The sequence below is a fragment of the Pimephales promelas genome, chromosome 12 (genome assembly GCF_988280905.1).
Source record: "Pimephales promelas chromosome 12, fPimPro1.hap1.1, whole genome shotgun sequence".
NCBI lineage: Eukaryota > Metazoa > Chordata > Actinopteri > Cypriniformes > Leuciscidae > Pimephales > Pimephales promelas.
In genome coordinates, this window is record NC_142780.1 from 19,603,088 (window position 1) to 19,622,218 (window position 19,131).

The following is a 19,131-nucleotide window of genomic DNA, read 5'->3' on the forward strand; positions in this document are numbered from 1 at the left end:
GAAAACAAATGTGCAGTCGAAAACGCTAATGATGTGATTGGCTAAAAATAATCAAGGATTCCCACAGCAAGTCAATGAAAACAGCGCATTTTAGGAGACCCGCTCAGAGTGATTCGGGAAAATCCGGCACAGAGATTTGGAACACAATGGCGGCCGCTATTTTTTGAAATGTCCACATACCTACTTATAGCTGCTTGTTTTGTTTCCATATGTAAATAGCCTAGTTGAAAGGGTTGTTTAGGCTAACAGTTAGCCTAAAGTGCGTGATCTCGTATACTAATATATAAAATCTTACAAATAATAATCAACAGTTTTTACGTATTATAAAAAGATCTGTTTCTGTAAATAATAATAATTTTATCGCCGTTCGGAATTGAACAAAGTAGTAGCTCAGACTCTGCAATCATATTGAAAACAGAGCCAAAATAGTGCAACATGAGTAGCCTACTTACTAGGCTACTGTGTTGGTAGCCTAAAAAACTTGCGCGCGCAAACACACACAAAACTTGCTACGTAGCCTGTGTCTGTGCTAGATGACTGTGACTAGTCACACTCAGGAAGCACTTGCATATTGTTGCAACATTTGCTCTCCTGCTCTCCTAGGCTAATTTGTAAGTAAATTATTAAATATAGGCCTAGTTGTTGTTAAATGTTGTAAATTAAATTTGTAGTTGGTCCACCAATGTGAGTAAATGTCCCTTCTGCTGTGTATTATTGGCTAGAATTTATTCAGTTGCGTATGGATTTCCTTTTTTTCTATCGGTTTCAATAACTGGAAAAACAGGTCCAGTTGCTTCTCAATAAATTCAGCAAGACATTCCACGATGAGCTGGGTTGACTGACAGTGTTGATAAACACACTTGATGATGATGATAGTCACGTGTGGGCAGAGGCAGTGGATGGGCAGCTTGGCTTCCCAGTAGCCTTTTGTAACCCCAGTAACCCTAAGTTTGAGTAGGATAGTTTTACTTCCAGAACCGACATTAGGTATATTTATTTAAATATAGGCTATAGGCTATAATATACTAATCCATGTTTACATATCAATGAATTTATGTTTTATTAATTAGCCAGTTGCCACTAGATGGAGGCAGTACAAATAACTTTAAGTTGCCCATAAGTGACTTGGGCCAGTTACCCGGCATGAACTGCTGCCCCACTGTGGTAGTGGTGGTGCCTTGCACACACACACACACACACACACACACACACACACACACACGCACACGCACGCACACACACACAAGATAAAATCCTATCTGGTAGCCTGGCCTTTTTTAAATTAAGAACATCAAATGGATAGGATTCGGTCCACTGCATGAAAAGTGGGATTTTCGTCCCCGTAAACTGCCGGAAATCTCCCTAATTTTCGGCAGTTAACGACAATTTACAGACTGTGAACGTCGCGTTCCACTGTGCCACATATTGACGGAAACGAACCATGACGTATGCATGGAGCGCTCGCGGAGGTGTGAATGGCCCTAATTAGCATATGAATAGCAGCACTGCGCGCGCCTTGCCAGAGAATGGCTTGAATTTCCTCACTCAGTATTGGTTGAAATTCACTACATTTAAACAAGAAAATCACTCGTGATTGGTTGGCAGATCTGTTACTATTGGTCAGCCGACATAAAATTATAATAATAATAATCATATATATATATATTCATATGATATGCTATTATGTTGTTTATTCATGTCATTGTTATCCTATGGACTAAATTATTATTACCATCAAGGACATGAATTTATTGAGGAAAGGAACATTTGCCACATACTGTTTATTCAAAGAAATTGCTTTATTAGAACAAACACAAAACTATGTACACAGCATAGGAGAACATCTTTCAAAGCACAGAAAACATGTCCTCCACCCTCTGGAAACATGGGACAACATACATACATACAGCACTACAGTTATACAAATAAATCAATAATATATTGCATCTCTATTCAAAAATAAATTGCCCTGAATGGCATCAGAATTGGGCACCAGATATATCAAACACAATGTACAGTGGAGCCAGAATTATGAACAAATAATAAGGATGTAATTTAAAGGTATGGTTCACTTTGAAATAAATTTTTGATATGTTTTATCTTATCTCAAGGGCATCCAAGATGCAGGTGGTTTTGTTTCCACAGTATTTTCAATTTTGATATTTTTAGGTCAAACTGTTGTTGTCTGTCAGTCATATAATGCAGGTCTATGGTCACCACCTCAAAGAGCATGCACAAAGAAGACCAAATTAAACATGATTTAATGACTCATAAATTAAGTACACAATGATTGACTAAGACACGAAATGAGCGTTTTGGGAAAGAAAACAAACAGTATTTATATTGTATAAATGTGTGTGTGTGTGTGTGTGTGTGTGTATATATATGGTTCACTTTGAAATAAATTTTTGATATGTTTTATCTTATCTCAAGGGCATCCAAGATGCAGGTGGTTTTGTTTCCACAGTATTTTCAATTTTGATATTTTTAGGTCAAACTGTTGTTGTCTGTCAGTCATATAATGCAGGTCTATGGTCACCACCTCAAAGAGCATGCACAAAGAAGACCAAATTAAACATGATTTAATGACTCATAAATTAAGTACACAATGATTGACTAAGACACGAAATGAGCGTTTTGGGAAAGAAAACAAACAGTATTTATATTGTATAAATGTGTGTGTGTGTGTGTGTGTGTGTGTATATATATATATATATATATATATTTAGATATACACAAAATGCAATACATCTTAATATGTTTAGATCTTCACAGTAAAACTTCCGAAATCTGTGTAAACAATGAGTGACGTACCAGTGCAAGATCGCTTCTGGCGGTTTCCACCGCATGCGCAGATCATATATATATATACACACACACACACTGTTCATTTTCTCACACAAACCGCTCGTCTCGTATCTTAAGCCATCAAGGTGTACTTACAGTTATGATTCATTAAATCATGTTTAATTTGTACTTCTCTGTGCATGCTCTTTTAAGAGATCCCCATAGACTTCCATTATATGACTGACTGATGCCCTTGACGTAAGCCAAAACATTTCAAAAAATAATTTCAAAGTGAACTATCCCTTTAAAACTCTTAATTCAAGTCCTGTAGGCTTGGCTCATCAGGGCGAAGTGAATTTAAGTCTTTGCGACGCGTGCTTGAGGTTCACCTTGATGTACATACACCTCAGTGGCTGTGGAACCGAATTTCATGACCCCTTCTGCAAAGTTGAAAAAGACAAATGATTTAGATGTATGCAAAGGCAATCTGCCCCAAGTCCCCACATTTGTAAGCAAAAATATGTTTCTTCTGCATCCACTACCTGGTTTCCTTCAGGCGATGGCGGATGTCGACCAGTAGTTTCAGGACCTTTTTCTGGAACACTGAAGTAAACAAACACATTTGGTGATGTTTACAATGCTCTAATTAGAATAACAAAGTTTGCTAGCTCACAAGAGAGAAGGTGTCTATTAAAAGTGTCTTCTCCACTGCCAATAGATCAACACTTACCACCAGGTTTCAGTCACTGCATCTCCCAGTCTCAGTCACTGCATCTATACCACAAAAAAATGTGTTTTAAAAGTTATTATCAAATGATGAAACTGAACAGATTTATAAGATATTTAAAAACTTGGTCAAACATTTATAACTGAATATAACATGCCATGTTCCAGTTCTCTTTGGCGTTTTCACCACTGTCTCACGCTCAAAGTCATCTATAAACACAGACGTTAATCCAAATTAGTTTAGTTTTACTTTTTATTTGACTGGGGTCTGTTCAAAAGAAAAGAGGATGAGATCACAACACGTAACGTTACCTTATTTAGGTGTTTTTTCTCCCATCAGCGAAGGACACCTCACTCCTAACAGCCCCTGAGAGACAAAACAAATCACAAACATCTGAAGATTTCACTCATCACACAAAGTGATGCAATTTTACAAACAAGGATAGCCTACACTAGAGCATACAAGCACATTACGCGCTTTGTTTTAGGACCCTGGCACTTATTATTTTTTCATAATTTCTGACGATATTCAGAGTAAATGAGTTAGTTTGATTACTATCAAAGAATGGTAGCTAACTTGCAGCCAGATAACAACGTGCAACCCAACGTACAGTTTAGTGTCCCAAATTTGTTCAAATTGAAATGAAACAAAAAAAGAATTAAGAGCAGCAAGCTAACGCAAAATAAAAAACTGTTCCGTTAGGTTAACACCCTTGGACATTCGCGGCAGTAATCACAGCCGATTTGTGAAGTTTAAGACAAAAACGCTAAACTACCAAAAACTATCAGTAGACATGGACATAGAATTCACTAAGCTGGACGAACTTACCTTCAATTTAGAGGAAAAGATGGGTTCCCCAGCGATCATGACGGCGAAGCAGGCTGAATATCTGTGTAGTTACTTTCTGCTTAAAAAAACACGCCACATGCCTGGCACGTTGCCTCAGCCAATCAGAGTGGCTGACGTTACAGGTTGGATTGTGACGATATGCTGCCTCAGCCAATCAGAGTTACGTTCACTGGTTTTTGACTCAGGTTGAAAGGCTGTCGTCGGCTGTCCTTTGACTTTTCTGCTGCTGTTAGTTCATTTTAAATTAGGAATAAGGTGGATATACCCAAATAGGCTACCATGAAATGTAAAAATACATATATGCATAAATAAATAACTTTATTAGGTTACTTAAATTAAATAAACCAGTCAAAAAAATTGTAAAAAACAAAAACAAAAAACATCTGTTTATAACTGTGAATTAACATCAAAGATGTTATCATATATTTTGAAAACTGCTTCCGTAAATGTTATGATGAATCTTATAATTTTATTAGGAAAATTTCATATTTATAAGAGTAAAATGAATAATTCTAAACCTTGTTTGAAGTTTTTTTTTTTTTGGTCTAATTTTTAGTTTTCAGTATATTCTGTCTCTCAAATGTATCGATAAAAATGTAGTGATACAATTGTATTTGCTAAAGAATATTGAAGCTAATTGAAGCTAATTTTCTTTCTTTAAATAGTACAAATTACTGGTTTCTAACTTTCTCTTAAATCATAATATTATACACAATAGAGATAGTCCCTTTCCTGTTTTTATTTCATTTGTTCAATTCTGTCCTATTTTTATTTGTTTCTTATTTATTGTGAAATTATTATTTGTTGATTGTTATCTTTTTGGATGTCATGTTATTGTTGTAATTGTTGTGCATTATGTGCAATGTTAAAAAAACAAAAAACAAAAAAAAAAACACAGCAATTAGGTTATACTGAGCCTGATCTTGTCTTAGAATGAAGTTATACCTTTCAGAAAAATGTTACCTGGGGTGAAACTCCCCTACCCTTATTTGCATGTGTATAGCTCACAGCATTTTCATTTACATGTCAAAGCCTCCTCTAGATTTAGGAGAAGGGGGGACAATGGGGGGACAACTGCCAAGCAAGGCCCACGTCAATTTCCGGCAATTCACAGCAGTTTTGAGTGTTACCTGTAAATTGCCGTGTGCAGTCGTAAACCTGAACTTCCACGACAATCTACAGTGCCGCTTACTGACGAAAATCCCACTTTTCATGCAGTGGTCATCATGCAATTTTGACTGAAAATATGCTACGTTTTGTTTTGTTTTTTTAGGATTGTTCAGCCTATTATTGGAATATGAAGCTTGGAAAAGGTTTTTGCACTTATGTGAACTCTCTCTCTCTCTCTCTCTCTCTCTCACACACACACACACACACACATACACACACACACACACACACACACACACACACACACACACACACACACACACACACACACACACACACACACACACACACACACACACACACACACACACACACAAATCAATACATTTTCTTTTCCTAAAAGGTTAAACATCCTGAAAAAAACTATGCACAAACAATAACAGAAAGCTAATTTTTTGAGATATCAACCTTTTTTCAAGGTTTTTTTTTTTTACTTCTTCAATTATATGACAAGTGTCAGCCTATTTAAAAAGAGAAGTAAATTTTTGGTATGTTTTAGCTTACCTCAAGGGCATCCAAGAGGTGTCTTTGTATTTCCGCAGTAGGCCTAGTTTAAATTTTGATATTTTTAGGTCAAACCGTTCTTGTCTATTAGTCATATAATGCAGGTCTACCTCTAGTTTGGCCTAAAAATATCATAATTTAAACTACTGTGAAAACAAAGACACCTACAACTTGGATGTCCTTAGGGTAAGCTAAAACAAACCAAAAAATAATTTAAAAGTGAACTATCCCTTTAAGTCTTTTCTCCAAAGCATTCAAGCTACCCAAGTTATGAAAAGTTAAACTTCATTAAGTTCAAGGTACATTTTCAGGTTCAAAAAGTGAAGATGAATTAGCATCATAGTCTAATAAATCACCTAAATAAAAATATATCAAGTAAAATATAATCAAATTAAAACAATCATTTTGATTGAGCCATATCCTACAATCATTTTATTGACATAAAAGTAAAAAAATTGGTCATTTTAAAACGACACCCCAATAAAGGGGGTAATTTGAAAACCATTGCGAAGACTAGCGAATAGATTTGCTCAATGTGTCCAGTTATGTGTAACCTATGTAGTGGCAAATGTCAAATAGCCTAGTTTTATTTTTATTTATTATTTTTTATTATTATTATTATTATTATTATTATTATTTTTTTTTTTTTCATTTAAAAAGAATACTCAGTCTTGAGAAATAGCGTGAAGAGTGTAAATAAATCCCTGGGCAAATAAATGGAAACGTTAAATAAAATCAATAAACTATTTGTTGTGCACCAGAGTATGGTTTGCGTCCACAGGTGGGCAGCGCCCAGCAAATGAAAAATCCCCATTTAGGGGAACAGTAGTTGCAACCACCCCCACCCACAGCTGCAGCACAAGCGCACGTATGCATGTACATCCCCTTCACTTCATTTAGACTGTCGCTTGGAGTGGATATACCGGGAATGGGATCTTCATCGAGAGCTAAGAAAAACTTTATTTTTTTCCGCGTTTATGCCCTTCAGAGACTCCTCTTTATCTTGCGGGAATAATTGGGAGCACACAAAAAACAAGACATTTTCCAATGTGAAGAATCGTAACTGAGTGTGTAAGAAGTTTCCTGAAAAGAAATACGAATGGGATAAATTCTGTGATCAAGATTATTAAAAGGGATTTAATATTCGGAACCTTTCCCAAAATCAATTTGACATATTTTCAAAGTTAAATAAATTAAAAATAGCCTAGTTCTTGTTTAAAATAACAGCAACCTTGTCAATTGAACTGCGCATTAAAGTATTGTTGATTAAGGCAAAAATCCTTTATAGGGGCCATAGTGAGTGATATTTTAGAAGCAGTTGCGCGTGTGTATGGAGAGTAGCGCAGACACCTGTATTCGTCATGGCGAAGTGGTTTAAAGATTTCCCAACTAGTTTGAAGACTGGATCCGATCGGATCCGTTCTGCTTCGGAATCGGGAACCCAGTCCCGCCCGAAACCGGTTCTGACCGTTGGTACTGGTTCGAAGGGAAGTCTGCGTAAAAATTCGGGAGCGGAAAACGGTGGCGGCGGTGGCGGTGGTGTGGGTTCGCTGCTTCACGGGAGGAATCGTAAAAATTCGGCCATCGAGCTGGGACGAAACCACTCCAGCACCGGCTCGATGAAAGACGGGAAGATATGGGAAATTCTGATCCCTGGAAAAAGTAAGAAAAACACAAAAATGGAAGGGTTTGAAGACCATCGCACCCTGCGGACCACCAGTCTTGCTGATGCGTACATGAGCAGAATGATCAAGGTTAATGATCCAAAATCCAATGCAGGAGGATCATCCCCGGACAGCGAGAGGGCCAAATCACCAATCAGAACAGAAACGGTAAGTTTGACAATGAGCCAACACCACAATGTAAACTAACAATAAATAATAATAATAATAATATAGCCTAGCTAATAATAATATAATTTATTATTATTATATCTACCCCCTTAAATTGGGTTTTTTGCTCGTCTTAGGTGGTTTTAGTGGGTTTTTGGGACTGTTCTCTGGTCTACCTGCTGGCCAGCTGAAATAACTTAAGACCTGCTCAAAAACCAACTGAGATCAGCATCAGGCTGGTTTAGGGTGGGTTTTTCAGCTGGGATAAAGAAAGAATATCCCAGCAGGCCTCAGAGACAGAAGTTTTTTTTTTTTTAATAACCTACATGACATTCTCTAATTCCAGTCCCTCTGTTGACTGTGAGAACCAAACACACATCTTTGTTATGAAAATTGTGATCAGTATCTCTCTTCCAGCTCTTTGTTTAAGCAATATCTTCTTTTTCCCTCCCTCAGCCCCCTCCTCTCTATTTCGTATCTTTCTTTCATCCGTCCTCACATCTTTCTTTTTCTTCCTATATTCTTTTTTTCATTGAACTGCTTTATTATACGCAGACACAGTGGAGCTGAAAAGCAACAAACACAATGAGAGCCATTTCCTTGCCTTGTCTCTTTTCCTAGCCATGCACTCTGTCTTTGTGGGAAACACACTTTTGTGCTCTCACACACACACACACACACACACACACACCCTTGCTCACAAATACGCAAAGAATACAATGCATACATAACACAATGGCTCTATCCCATTCTTCCAGTCCCTGGTGAAAGCAGTGTTTGAAGAATTATGTCACCTGATACATAGGCTGTATCCTATCCCATTTACGGACATCCCCTCCAGCTACACTTTGAACAGCACAGAAATCAGAATCTCATGAGATCACACACACACACACACACACACACACACACACACACACACACACACACACACACACACACACACACACACACACACACACACACACACACACACACAAAACGTCCAGAGGGAGAATCCGAGAAAGAATGGGTCGGAGAATAAGATTAAATAAAGGGTTAGTTCACCCGAAAAAGAAAACTCTGTCATTAATAACTCATGTTGTTCCAAACCCGTAAGACTTCCGTTCATCTTCGGAACACAAATTAAAATAAAATTTAATGAAATCTGAGAGATTTCTGTCCGCTACAACTACCACTTTGATGCTTCAAAACTAATCCATATACGAACTGAGCAGTCCAAATTTTCTGAAGACTTGATCGCTTTATATGATAATAATGATTGCTTTAAATGTGCAATACATTTTTTCCAGTTTTGACTGGGATCATGTTTATTTTTAACTGTCTCTACAAATAAACTTATAAATAAAAAAACAGTTTTAACTATTGTAAAGCATCAGAGTGGAAGTTGTGTAGCTGTCGATGGAGGAATAAAAAGCTCTCAGATTTCATCAAAAAGATCTTCATTTGCGTTTCAAAGATGAACAAAAGACTTATGGGTTGCATGGGAACAACGTGAGTAGTTAAATAACAGCATTTACATTATTCGGTGAACTGATTTTTTTTATCAAGATGGAACAAAGAATTCCACCCAATAAGATGTAATTTAACTCCAGGTTTTGACTAAATGCCCTTTTTAGCTGGGTTTGCACATTTCTGAAGTAGATCATTGCCAAATATGTTGGCATCATATTATTAAAGGACTATTCCAGGTTCAGGACAAGTTAAGCCCAATCAATAGCCCTTGTGTCATAATGTTGATTACCAGAAAAAAATTACTTCAACCTCCGCCTTTTCTTAAAAAAAGAATATATACAGTGAACGGTCCTTAAATGGTAAAAATAGAATTGTATGACCAAACAATAAGCATGTTAACATAATTTTAGTGTGGAAAAAAAAAACTCTTACTAACCTGTTCTATTGAGTTGTTTCCAATTTTACAAGTTCAAGTTCATTATCATGTCAATGTAATGCCTAAACACTAAAATTATGATAAAAATTAAGAAAACAACTTTGCAGCTCAAATAAAGCACAAGTTTTAACATAATAAATTAAAGTCCTTCTCTGTATTTTAAGATTCATATTTCTGCTTTTAAATCCTGAGAAATGTACCACATTTACTTTATTTGTCATGGTTGATTCCTGTTTTTTAAAGATAAAGAAGGGAGAGTCTATTTCCTTGTGATATGTAGTGCCACAAATTGCAATTTTTATATATATATATATATATATATATATATATATATATATATATTCTAAGAATGTTTTGCTAACATTACCATCAAGTTATGAAAAATAGTTTTGAGGCCGTTCTATTCTAGTATAGTCCTTAACATAAATCACTGATATCACTTTCTATTCTTCTTTTCTTCTCACTCTTAATAGATCATCCTGGAGGATTATGCTGTCCCATTTGATGCCGAGAAAACAAGGGAACAGAGAGAGACTGAAAGAGAGGGAGAGAATGATGGTTACATGGAACCTTATGATGCTCAGCTCATTATTACAGGTATCACTCAATTATTTACCTCTTCTCTCCTTTATTTCTCTTAAATATATCTTAAATGTTTTATCAGTGTAATAAGCAGAATATCAGGGATTTTAAGAGTATGAAAAATCATAGCTCCCTCTCTCTCTCCCCTCGTTGGTGGTTTCCACGGTGACAGTGTTGTGCTGGGACAATGGGTGCAGTTTCCTCTTTCTGCTTCCTGTTTCCTGTCTGTGTTTCCTTTGCCCCATTCTATGGACAGGAAGTTGACCCCTGCGCCCCCCCCCCCCCCCAAATGCCTGGCTATGTGAGAAAGACCCCCCAACCCTCCCCTCTCCCCCCAATCACTTCCCAGAACTCAGGAAGTGGCCTGCTAAGCCAGCCAATCACAGACTCGGTCTGACTTTCCCCTTGGAATGACCATTGTTTTCTCACACAATAGGCCAGACACAAAGTGACAGCAAAGAAACAGAGAGAGAGAGAGAGAGAGAGAGAGAGAGAGAGAGAGAGAGAGAGACAGAGAAGAACGATGGAGCTTCAGGGATAGCTTTGTTGATGTTTGTTGAACTTTAAATCTTAAGGTATGAATAGATGCATTATAAGGTAGACAAATATATAAAAAAATCATTTAGACTAACTGAAAATGCAGTATGATACAGTTACATCTGAGAATGATAGGAAATGCTATATATTTTATCCTTTTTTTTCTTTTCCTCACAGTTTAAAAAGGCTTAGGAGATGGGTTTCTATTTTTTTTATCAGATATGGTTTGTGTTGTGTAATACATTTTTTTTCATTTTCCTAATATAGTTTATCTGTATAATGAATAAAACATACTTTAATATTCAGTCTAATGGACAATGTAAACTTAGAACCATAGTTAGCTAATACACAAAAGCAAATGATTTCAACTCAACTTAAAGAAAAGACTTAGTGTAAGTAAAAATAGTGTAAGTTCTCTCATAAAATGTTTTTGTTAGCTGCACATTTCTGCTTTTCTATTGGCCTCATGCCCTTCAATTATAAAGGCATAATCATAATTCTTTTTGGAATAACTTCCTATGCTCCCATAAAGTAGAAAATGTTCTATCAGCGCTGTATATTTAGAACCCCTAAATGGTTCTATACAGAACCCTTTTTAAGGGTTAAAATTTAAGAACACTGTAACCAGGAAAAAGGTTCGATAATGGAACCTTTTGGTTTCATTCATTATCATTTGTTTTGTACTTTCCGGATTAAATATTTCATATTATTGACAAACATCAAGACCCTAAAATGTATTTATGAATGCATGTGAATGATCACAAAATTCAAGATATGGGGGTTAGAAAATGTATTAGGGCTGTCAAACGATTAATTGCGATTAATCGCATCCAAAATAAAAGTTTGTGTTTACATAATATACAGTATGTGGGTGCACTGTGTATAATTATATATATATATATATATATATATATACACACACACACATGCTTGTATATATTTAAGAAACATTTTCATGTATATACTGTATAGATTTATATATAATTTATATATGTAAATATAAATATTTTATATATAAATAATATTTTTTTCTTAAATATACATGCATGTGTTTGTGTTTATATATATACAAAATAATTATACACAGTCCACCCACATATATTATGTAAACACAAACTTTTATTTTAAAAGAGATTAATTGCGATTAATCGTTTGACAGCCCTAAAATGTATATATTTATATAATTTTATGTAGTTAATCAATATCACACGAAGAGTGCCATTTCAGTTTTTCTCCTCCAAAAATCAGCATGATTAAAATGTGATATTAAGTTACTACAAGAGTTTAATAAAGAATAATTGAATTACAACTTCAAAATGTTGCAGAAAACGTCATGAATGAATAATAGCCTATAAAGAACCTTTGCGCTAAAATGGTTTTTCTTGTCATTATAGAACCTTTTTTAGCATAAAAGGCTCTTTGGAGTTGAGTAAAGAACCATATTCATACTGCATAGAACCCCAATGAACCCTTTTTTCTAAGAGTGTATAATCTTTTAAAGGAGCAAACCTGTTACAGCAACATTTAGTTTGCTGCAGAGAGAACAAACTTATGACTTGACCTGGTACAGATTCAACTTTGACTTGGTCATAATTTCCTGTGGTTTCACTCACATTTAAAGTGATCTCAAAACAAAGAATGGCTTCCAAATGCTCTTTCAACAGATATATGGTGATTTGTTAGGAAAGTGTGGAAAAACATTCACTCTGTGTATAAAATGACTGGCAATAGTGCCATTACTAAAATTGCTATTAATTAAATTAGCCTACATATTACATGTGTAACTACTTTGAAGTTATTACTGTAAATAATTATTTTACAATAATTATTGCAATATTTAGGAAAAAAGATAGAGATAGAGAAAAAGTTCACAGCTTGTTCAACAACCTATAGCACAGACTATTTGTAAATGAAACATCTGAATATACAGTATATTGATTTCTAGGGACAAATAAGGCCATCCCTTACCACTTTCTTAATAATACAGATGGAGAAAGTGGGCAGTCGTCACTTGCACACAGATGCAAATTCCATAACAGGATCTGCTATATTCATTTCAACAGTTAAATATGAGAATATGTGCTAAATTTGACACTAAAGGTTCAGTTACATTTACTGTTCTGCGAATGCTTGTGGGCGAAATCAAGTCATTTTGTTGGGAACCCATGTGTTTTGTTGCCCACACAGAATTCTCAAATGTGCCATGCCATATTTACCAGCAGGAAACTGCTTGGTTTGAAGGTGACTTCTGTGTGAGCTGGAAGCATTAACGTGACTGTACTGTATATGTAATTATACCCCAAAAAGCTAGTTTAATTGGGGCAATGTACTATAAATAACTTTCTACATACTGTTCTTATCCAATCATTTAATTTGTGGAAAAAATTGTGAAATCCAATGTGTGCCCTTATCTAGAGATTCGCCGGCGAGGCTCGAAGGACCTGCTGAAAGTGTGTGTAGTGTTGAATGGAGGAGAGAGTGAGGGGTCTGGACCCCCACAGATTTATGATGTACCATATGAAGAGGTTCTGGAGGGAATTCCCTTGACCCGACCTGAGTCCGACTCCAGACCACTGGCAGAGTATGAGCTGCCCTGGGAGTGGAAGAAGGAGCAGATTGTTAGAGCACTGTCAGGTACCACCCCTTTACTGTCATATTAGTAGCATCTTCGTTATTTAGCATTGCCATTGTATAAACACAGTGATGGGGAAAAAAACAAACAAACAAAAACAAGTTTGTTTCTGATGAAATAGAACGGTTAAGATTGAAATTTTTGGTCATTTTTGGCAGATCATAAAATATGCAGCAATTGGTATGTTTCATTCTGTGTACAGCTCAGTTTGATGGAGTGGAGCGCATGTCGAAGGAAGAATCAAGTTCTCCTACTGTAAAACAGCAGACCCTGAGACATAAGAGCTGGACCCCCAAATCTCTTCGACCGAATCCCCCCTCCCCGACTTCCCCATCGTCTCCCAGCATTATCCCAGACAGTGAGACACCAATAGTTGATCCCACCCTGCCTTTGGAGAAACAGAGGTGTGTGTTTGTGTTTGAAAAACATGTTTTAGACATTATTGCTAATGTGTGTGAATATGGTTATTTTGAGCAGATTACCTGAAACTTAAAATCTAGAATGAAATGGTGAGATTAAAATAGTAGTGGGTAGTAAGCGCTAAAATATCCAATATATTAACAGTTATGACATGAAACACCTGATCACCTGGCTACTGTGTATATTGGCAATTATAATAAAGGCCAAATTAATAGTTTGCATGTCAGAGAATACTCTTCAAAAATAATGTCAACACTGAAAATTCTCTCATCATTTATGGACTCTTATGTTGTTCCAAACCTGTATGAGTTTCTTTCTTCTGCTGAACACAAAGGAAGATATTGTAAAGAATTTTGGTTAACAGTTGATGGACCCCATTGACTTCCATAGTTTTTTTTTTTGTTGTTGTTGTTGTTTTTTTCCATGGAACATTCTTTAAAATATCTTCATTTGTGTGCATAAATGATGACAGAATTTTCAGTGTTGATGTTATTTTTGAAGATTATTCTTTATGAAATGCAAACATAATATCAATTTGGCTATCTATTGATATTAGAACTATCCTTTTAATTTTTTTTTTCATGTAGTATTATATTTTTTATATTTGATGTATATTTTTTTATAATATTTATGTTGTAATGAAAAATTGCCCACATAATAAAAAAACGATTTTTAAATAAACATAAATATCAATAAGTATACATGTTTATTAAAATTTACTCTAATTTATTTATTTGAATTTGTTTCATTATTGCTTTTTTATTGTTGTTTATTTATAATATATAATAAAGCACAGCCTCCCAAATCCAAAAGTGAAAAATTGAATATTCACCCTCATGTCATTTTTCTGTGAAATATTCTGAAATATATTTTTGTCCATTCCGTTAAGAGTCAGTGGCAATCACAACAAAATTGGACCCCATTGACTTTACTTATATGGACAAAAATGATTTGGCAGATCTATCCATTTGCACTGTTGTCTGTCCATCTTTCTTAATCTCTCCTAAATAATTCTCTTTTTATATAAAATCAAAACTTTATCTAATCTGCTTTAAAAGTACTGTTCATATTACATAATCATGCAATATATAAATAAGAATCTCCTCCCCTTTCCTTCCTCCTCTCTCTCTCTCTCTCTCTCTCTCTCTCTCTCTCTCTCTCTCTCTCTCTCTCTCTCTCTCTCTCTAGCTGGTATCATGGCAGTGTGAGTCGTCAGGAGGCGGAGGCTCAGCTGCAACACTGTAGGGAGGCCAGCTTCCTGGTGCGAGACAGCGAATCGGCTACCAGCAAGTACTCCATCGCCCTTAAGTAAGTGCGTGCTGGTGTATGTTTGATATCAAGAGAACAAGAAATGAGTTTGCAGTCCTGAAAAGCTGATGTAGATGATATAAGATCCTTATTTCCCTCTCTCTACAGGACGAGTCAAGGATGCGTGCACATCATCGTTGCGCAGACTAAAGAATGCGGCTACACGCTGGAAAAGACCAGCTGTGTGTTCCCAAGCATCCCAGAAGTGGTGAACCACTACTGTACCCAGCGCCTACCTTTCACCGGGGCAGAACACATGACCCTACAACACCCCGTACCACGCACACACTGAACACACATGCTAAACGTATACACAGCGTTCTCTGGTGCAAAAACATGAATGTAATACTGTGGTGCCTGCCAATCGCATACCAGCAAAGCACAGTTTAACTCTTTTTCTTAGTGTATGTATATGTGCGCATGGAAATGAGTAATTGGGACTTTTCATATTTGAGTTTTCACCCCCTTTGAAACCAGGCCCCTAACCCTCCAGAGAAACCAAGGGAGGAAATACGTTTCACAAAAGCTGTGGTTTAAACGCCACAGTGTATCTGTTGTTGACTTTTGTTTTGCTATTTCCTCATCCCTTGTTTCAGTATCCTGGGACTGCAGCCTCATAAGTTCACTTCCAGTTATGCTACTGATCTAACTATGTGCCTGAAGGGGTAAATCGCTCCTAAACTCCCCCTGCTGGCAGCTGTTTCAAACTGCAAATCACTCATGCAATAGATGCCAATTTTGTCACTTTCCCTGGTGAGACACAAATTTGAATTCCTGCAAGAAGTACTGTGCATTTAAATGGCCAGAATTGGCAGAGTTCATATTTTTAGGATCCCTAGTATAGATTAAGTTTAGAATTGTTGAATCCTCATATTATTGTATCCTCTGAGAAAAAAATTTCACCCCACATTGGCAGTTCCTAGCTGAGGTTAGATCGTTAGTTCGGATCAATACCGCAAATTGAAGCTGGCTCGTTCATCAGATAAATGAGTCATTGCCGTTGATTGGCCAATGTTCTTGTCTGTCAGTGATAAAACTATTATTGATTGGTTTGCGTTTGGGAATAGTGGGATGTTGCACGGCTTTACTGACCGCGCAGTCATGCTTGGATTCATGGTGTACCGAATGTGACATTGCTCTCTTGGTGATGGGAAGTTACGTTTCAATGTGTCTTTTTGTTTGAAGGTCACAGGTTCCGTTTTAATCTTTAAGGATGCTAAATTTGATTTTGAGATAATTATTGTTTTAAAAGGATAGTTAACCCCAAAATGTTGTCATTACTTACCCTCAAGTTGTTCCAAACCTGTATGAGTTTCTTTCTTCTGCTGAAAACAAAATCTTTAGATATTTTAAAGATTGTTGGTAACCACCCATTGACTTCCATAGTTGGAAAAACATGTACAACTATGGAAGGCAGTGGGTGCCCTCAACTGTTTGGTTACTGACATTCTTTCTAAATATCTTCTTTTGTGTTCATGCAGCAGAAGAAAGAAATTCATACAGGTTTGGACCAACATAAGAGTGAGTAAACAATGACAGAATTTTCTTTTTTGTGTGAACTTTTGCTTTAACCTAGATGAGAGAAATGAGAGAGAGGGAAAACACATTCTCTGAAGATGTTGCCTTTGTACAATGTAAGACTGTGCAAAGCTTAAAATAAAGCAGATAATGCTGAATTTGTTAAATCTCTGTCTCTTTCACATTCACACACAAAGGTTCCTGCAAAAATACAACATATCAGGACCACAACAGATCTACTGTGCTAAAGCCATAACCATAAGTCCATTTTTTTTAAAGATATTAATAGTTTAATTTAACAAAAACAATAAATAAATTGATTGTTAAAGAATTTTATATTGTAAAAAATCTATTTGAATTTCATTCATCAAATAATCTTGAAAAAAGTATCACACTGTCCACAAAAATATAAAGCAGCACAACTGTTATCTACTGATCAGAAATCAGGTGCTTTCTTGAACACTAAAATCAGAAAATAAAATAAGGTTCTTATTTCTTATATTTCTTAAGGTCATGTAACGTAATGATGCTGGAAATTCATCACAGGCCATTACTTTTTAAAATACATTACAATATAAATAGTTATTTTATATGTAATTTATTTTCACAATATTACTATTTTTACTGCCTTTTTTAACAAGTGTAAGAGACTTTTGTATACATCATCAGGACAAAGACTAAGACTCATTAAGAATGATTACACACTTGCTCTCAAAATTCAGGGGAAAAACACATAATAAGAAAAATATATATATTTGAAATAATTAATTAAATAATACGAGTAATGCATAAACAAATAAAAAATAAAAAGAAAACTGGCAGAGAATGATGCTAGCAATGCCAATTCCCAGTGATCATATACAAACTAAAATATAAACCTTGAATCCATTGGATGAAGTCGGTTTTGAGGATACCATTTAATTATCCATAATACATACATAATTAGAAATGTACACTCATCTGCTCTGATCATGCTTTCAACCTCATTACTTGCTATTTCAAGCTTCATATAGCTCTAACTGAGAAATATATATTGTATTTGTGTGTGTGAATTTTTTCATTGCCTTTTTTCCCCAAAGAAAATATTTAGTTTTTTATGTCCTAATAGCTGACTGAGACCACCATCATTATCCTTTCAAATTGCATTCAGAACTGTTTTTTCACAACAGCTGAAGTCAGTCAGTGTGTCAAAATCACAAAAATTTGAGAAAGCATGCCACCAGCAAATGGCAGGAGTCAGAGACGGAAGGAGGGAGGGTGGAGTAAGGAGGAGGGAGGGGTGAGATAAGCACTCGGGGGGTCCCAGTACGTGAATAATTCAAGAAGAGACTCCGAGTACTTGCAGCACTGAAGTTTCCCTGTCAGCTCAGCTCTGCAGAGATAGAGAGAGGCAGAAAGTATACAAATGTGTGTGTGTGTGTGTGTGTGTGTGTGTGTGTGTGTGTGTGTGAGAGAGAGAGAGAGAGAGAGAGAGAGAGAGAGAGAGAGATAGGGAGAGAGAGAGCAAAAGTGCACATATGACATCAGAAGAAAAGAACAACTGAGGAAGGCTGTGAGGGAAACCACGGAGGAGAGGCGGAAGTTTAAGTGAAGAACAAAAATAACAGCAGGAAAAATTGTAGTTGGAGCTGATGATGAACAAGGTGATGTGAAAGGCAGGTTGAAAAAAAGTGAAAGTGATCAAAAACTATAATTTTCTTTCAAAAAAATAAGCCATGATCTCAAACAAGCATTTAAAAATATGATATATTCATTTACATATTAATTTACATTATATATATATCTCATATTCATTGGTATAATGTATTAGGACTGTATTATGTTTTATTTTAAGTATGTTCAAATACATTTTATAATCCATATGACAGATACTGTATAAACATCTGAATCCTCTAACAATATTATATAATCGTGCATAGTGTGTGAGTATATGTGAATTTATTAATAACATATTGAAAAGAAATAATACATATGGCTACAGAACGAACATGAAGATGCTTGTGGCCCAAGTGTCAGTGTGTCTGAGTGCCAGGCACTTGACCTGATGATGACGACAAATATATTATTGTTGTTGTTGTTTATGTTCTTATGATGTGCATGTCTTTTTACATTTACAACACCTCATCACACACACACTATGTTGTAAGTCAGAATATGGAAGCCATCATATTCCAGGAAGCTTGAGGTAGCCTCATCTCTGTGTGACTCACTGCTCATAAAGAGCATAGCAGTACACTATGGTGTGAATAGGATATGAATACATACGTAACAGTCAACCAGTGAGTCACCAGTGACCAAGCTTTTGCTTTCCTCCACATTAATTCCACCTCCCTGCTCTCTCTTTCTTCTCTTTCTCTCTATTAATCCATTATCT

General features: G+C 35.9%; 1 protein-coding gene and 1 long non-coding RNA gene across 2 annotated transcripts; one reads left to right on the forward strand and one right to left on the reverse strand.

Moving 5' to 3' along the window:
• Positions 1 to 3,186: 3,186 nt before the first annotated feature.
• Positions 3,187 to 4,468, reverse strand: LOC120486030 (uncharacterized). Its single transcript, XR_016145727.1, has 6 exons — positions 4,343 to 4,468; positions 3,826 to 3,880; positions 3,672 to 3,723; positions 3,518 to 3,561; positions 3,330 to 3,390; positions 3,187 to 3,227 (listed from the first exon to the last, which is right to left on the reverse strand). It is a non-coding gene; the product is annotated as an uncharacterized LOC120486030 (long non-coding RNA).
• A 2,479-nt stretch (positions 4,469 to 6,947) lies between these two features.
• On the forward strand, positions 6,948 to 15,655 carry she (Src homology 2 domain containing E). The gene is made up of 6 exons (XM_039679739.2): positions 6,948 to 7,869; positions 10,234 to 10,357; positions 13,295 to 13,513; positions 13,714 to 13,915; positions 15,120 to 15,239; positions 15,348 to 15,655. Exons 1-6 carry the CDS (start codon positions 7,399 to 7,401, stop codon positions 15,529 to 15,531), a joined length of 1,320 nt encoding a protein of 439 aa, XP_039535673.2. The 5' UTR covers positions 6,948 to 7,398; the 3' UTR covers positions 15,532 to 15,655.
• Positions 15,656 to 19,131: the final 3,476 nt, after the last annotated feature.

Excerpts from the sequence above, each read along its gene's own strand:
- she (XM_039679739.2), top strand. The coding sequence starts at position 7,399 with ATGGCGAAGTGGTTTAAAGATTTCCCAACTAGTTTGAAGACTGGATCC. Across the intron at positions 10,358-13,294 it reads TGCTCAGCTCATTATTACAG|AGATTCGCCGGCGAGGCTCG; the intron begins GTATCACTCAAT and ends GCCCTTATCTAG. Across the intron at positions 15,240-15,347 it reads AAGTACTCCATCGCCCTTAA|GACGAGTCAAGGATGCGTGC; the intron begins GTAAGTGCGTGC and ends CTCTCTCTACAG.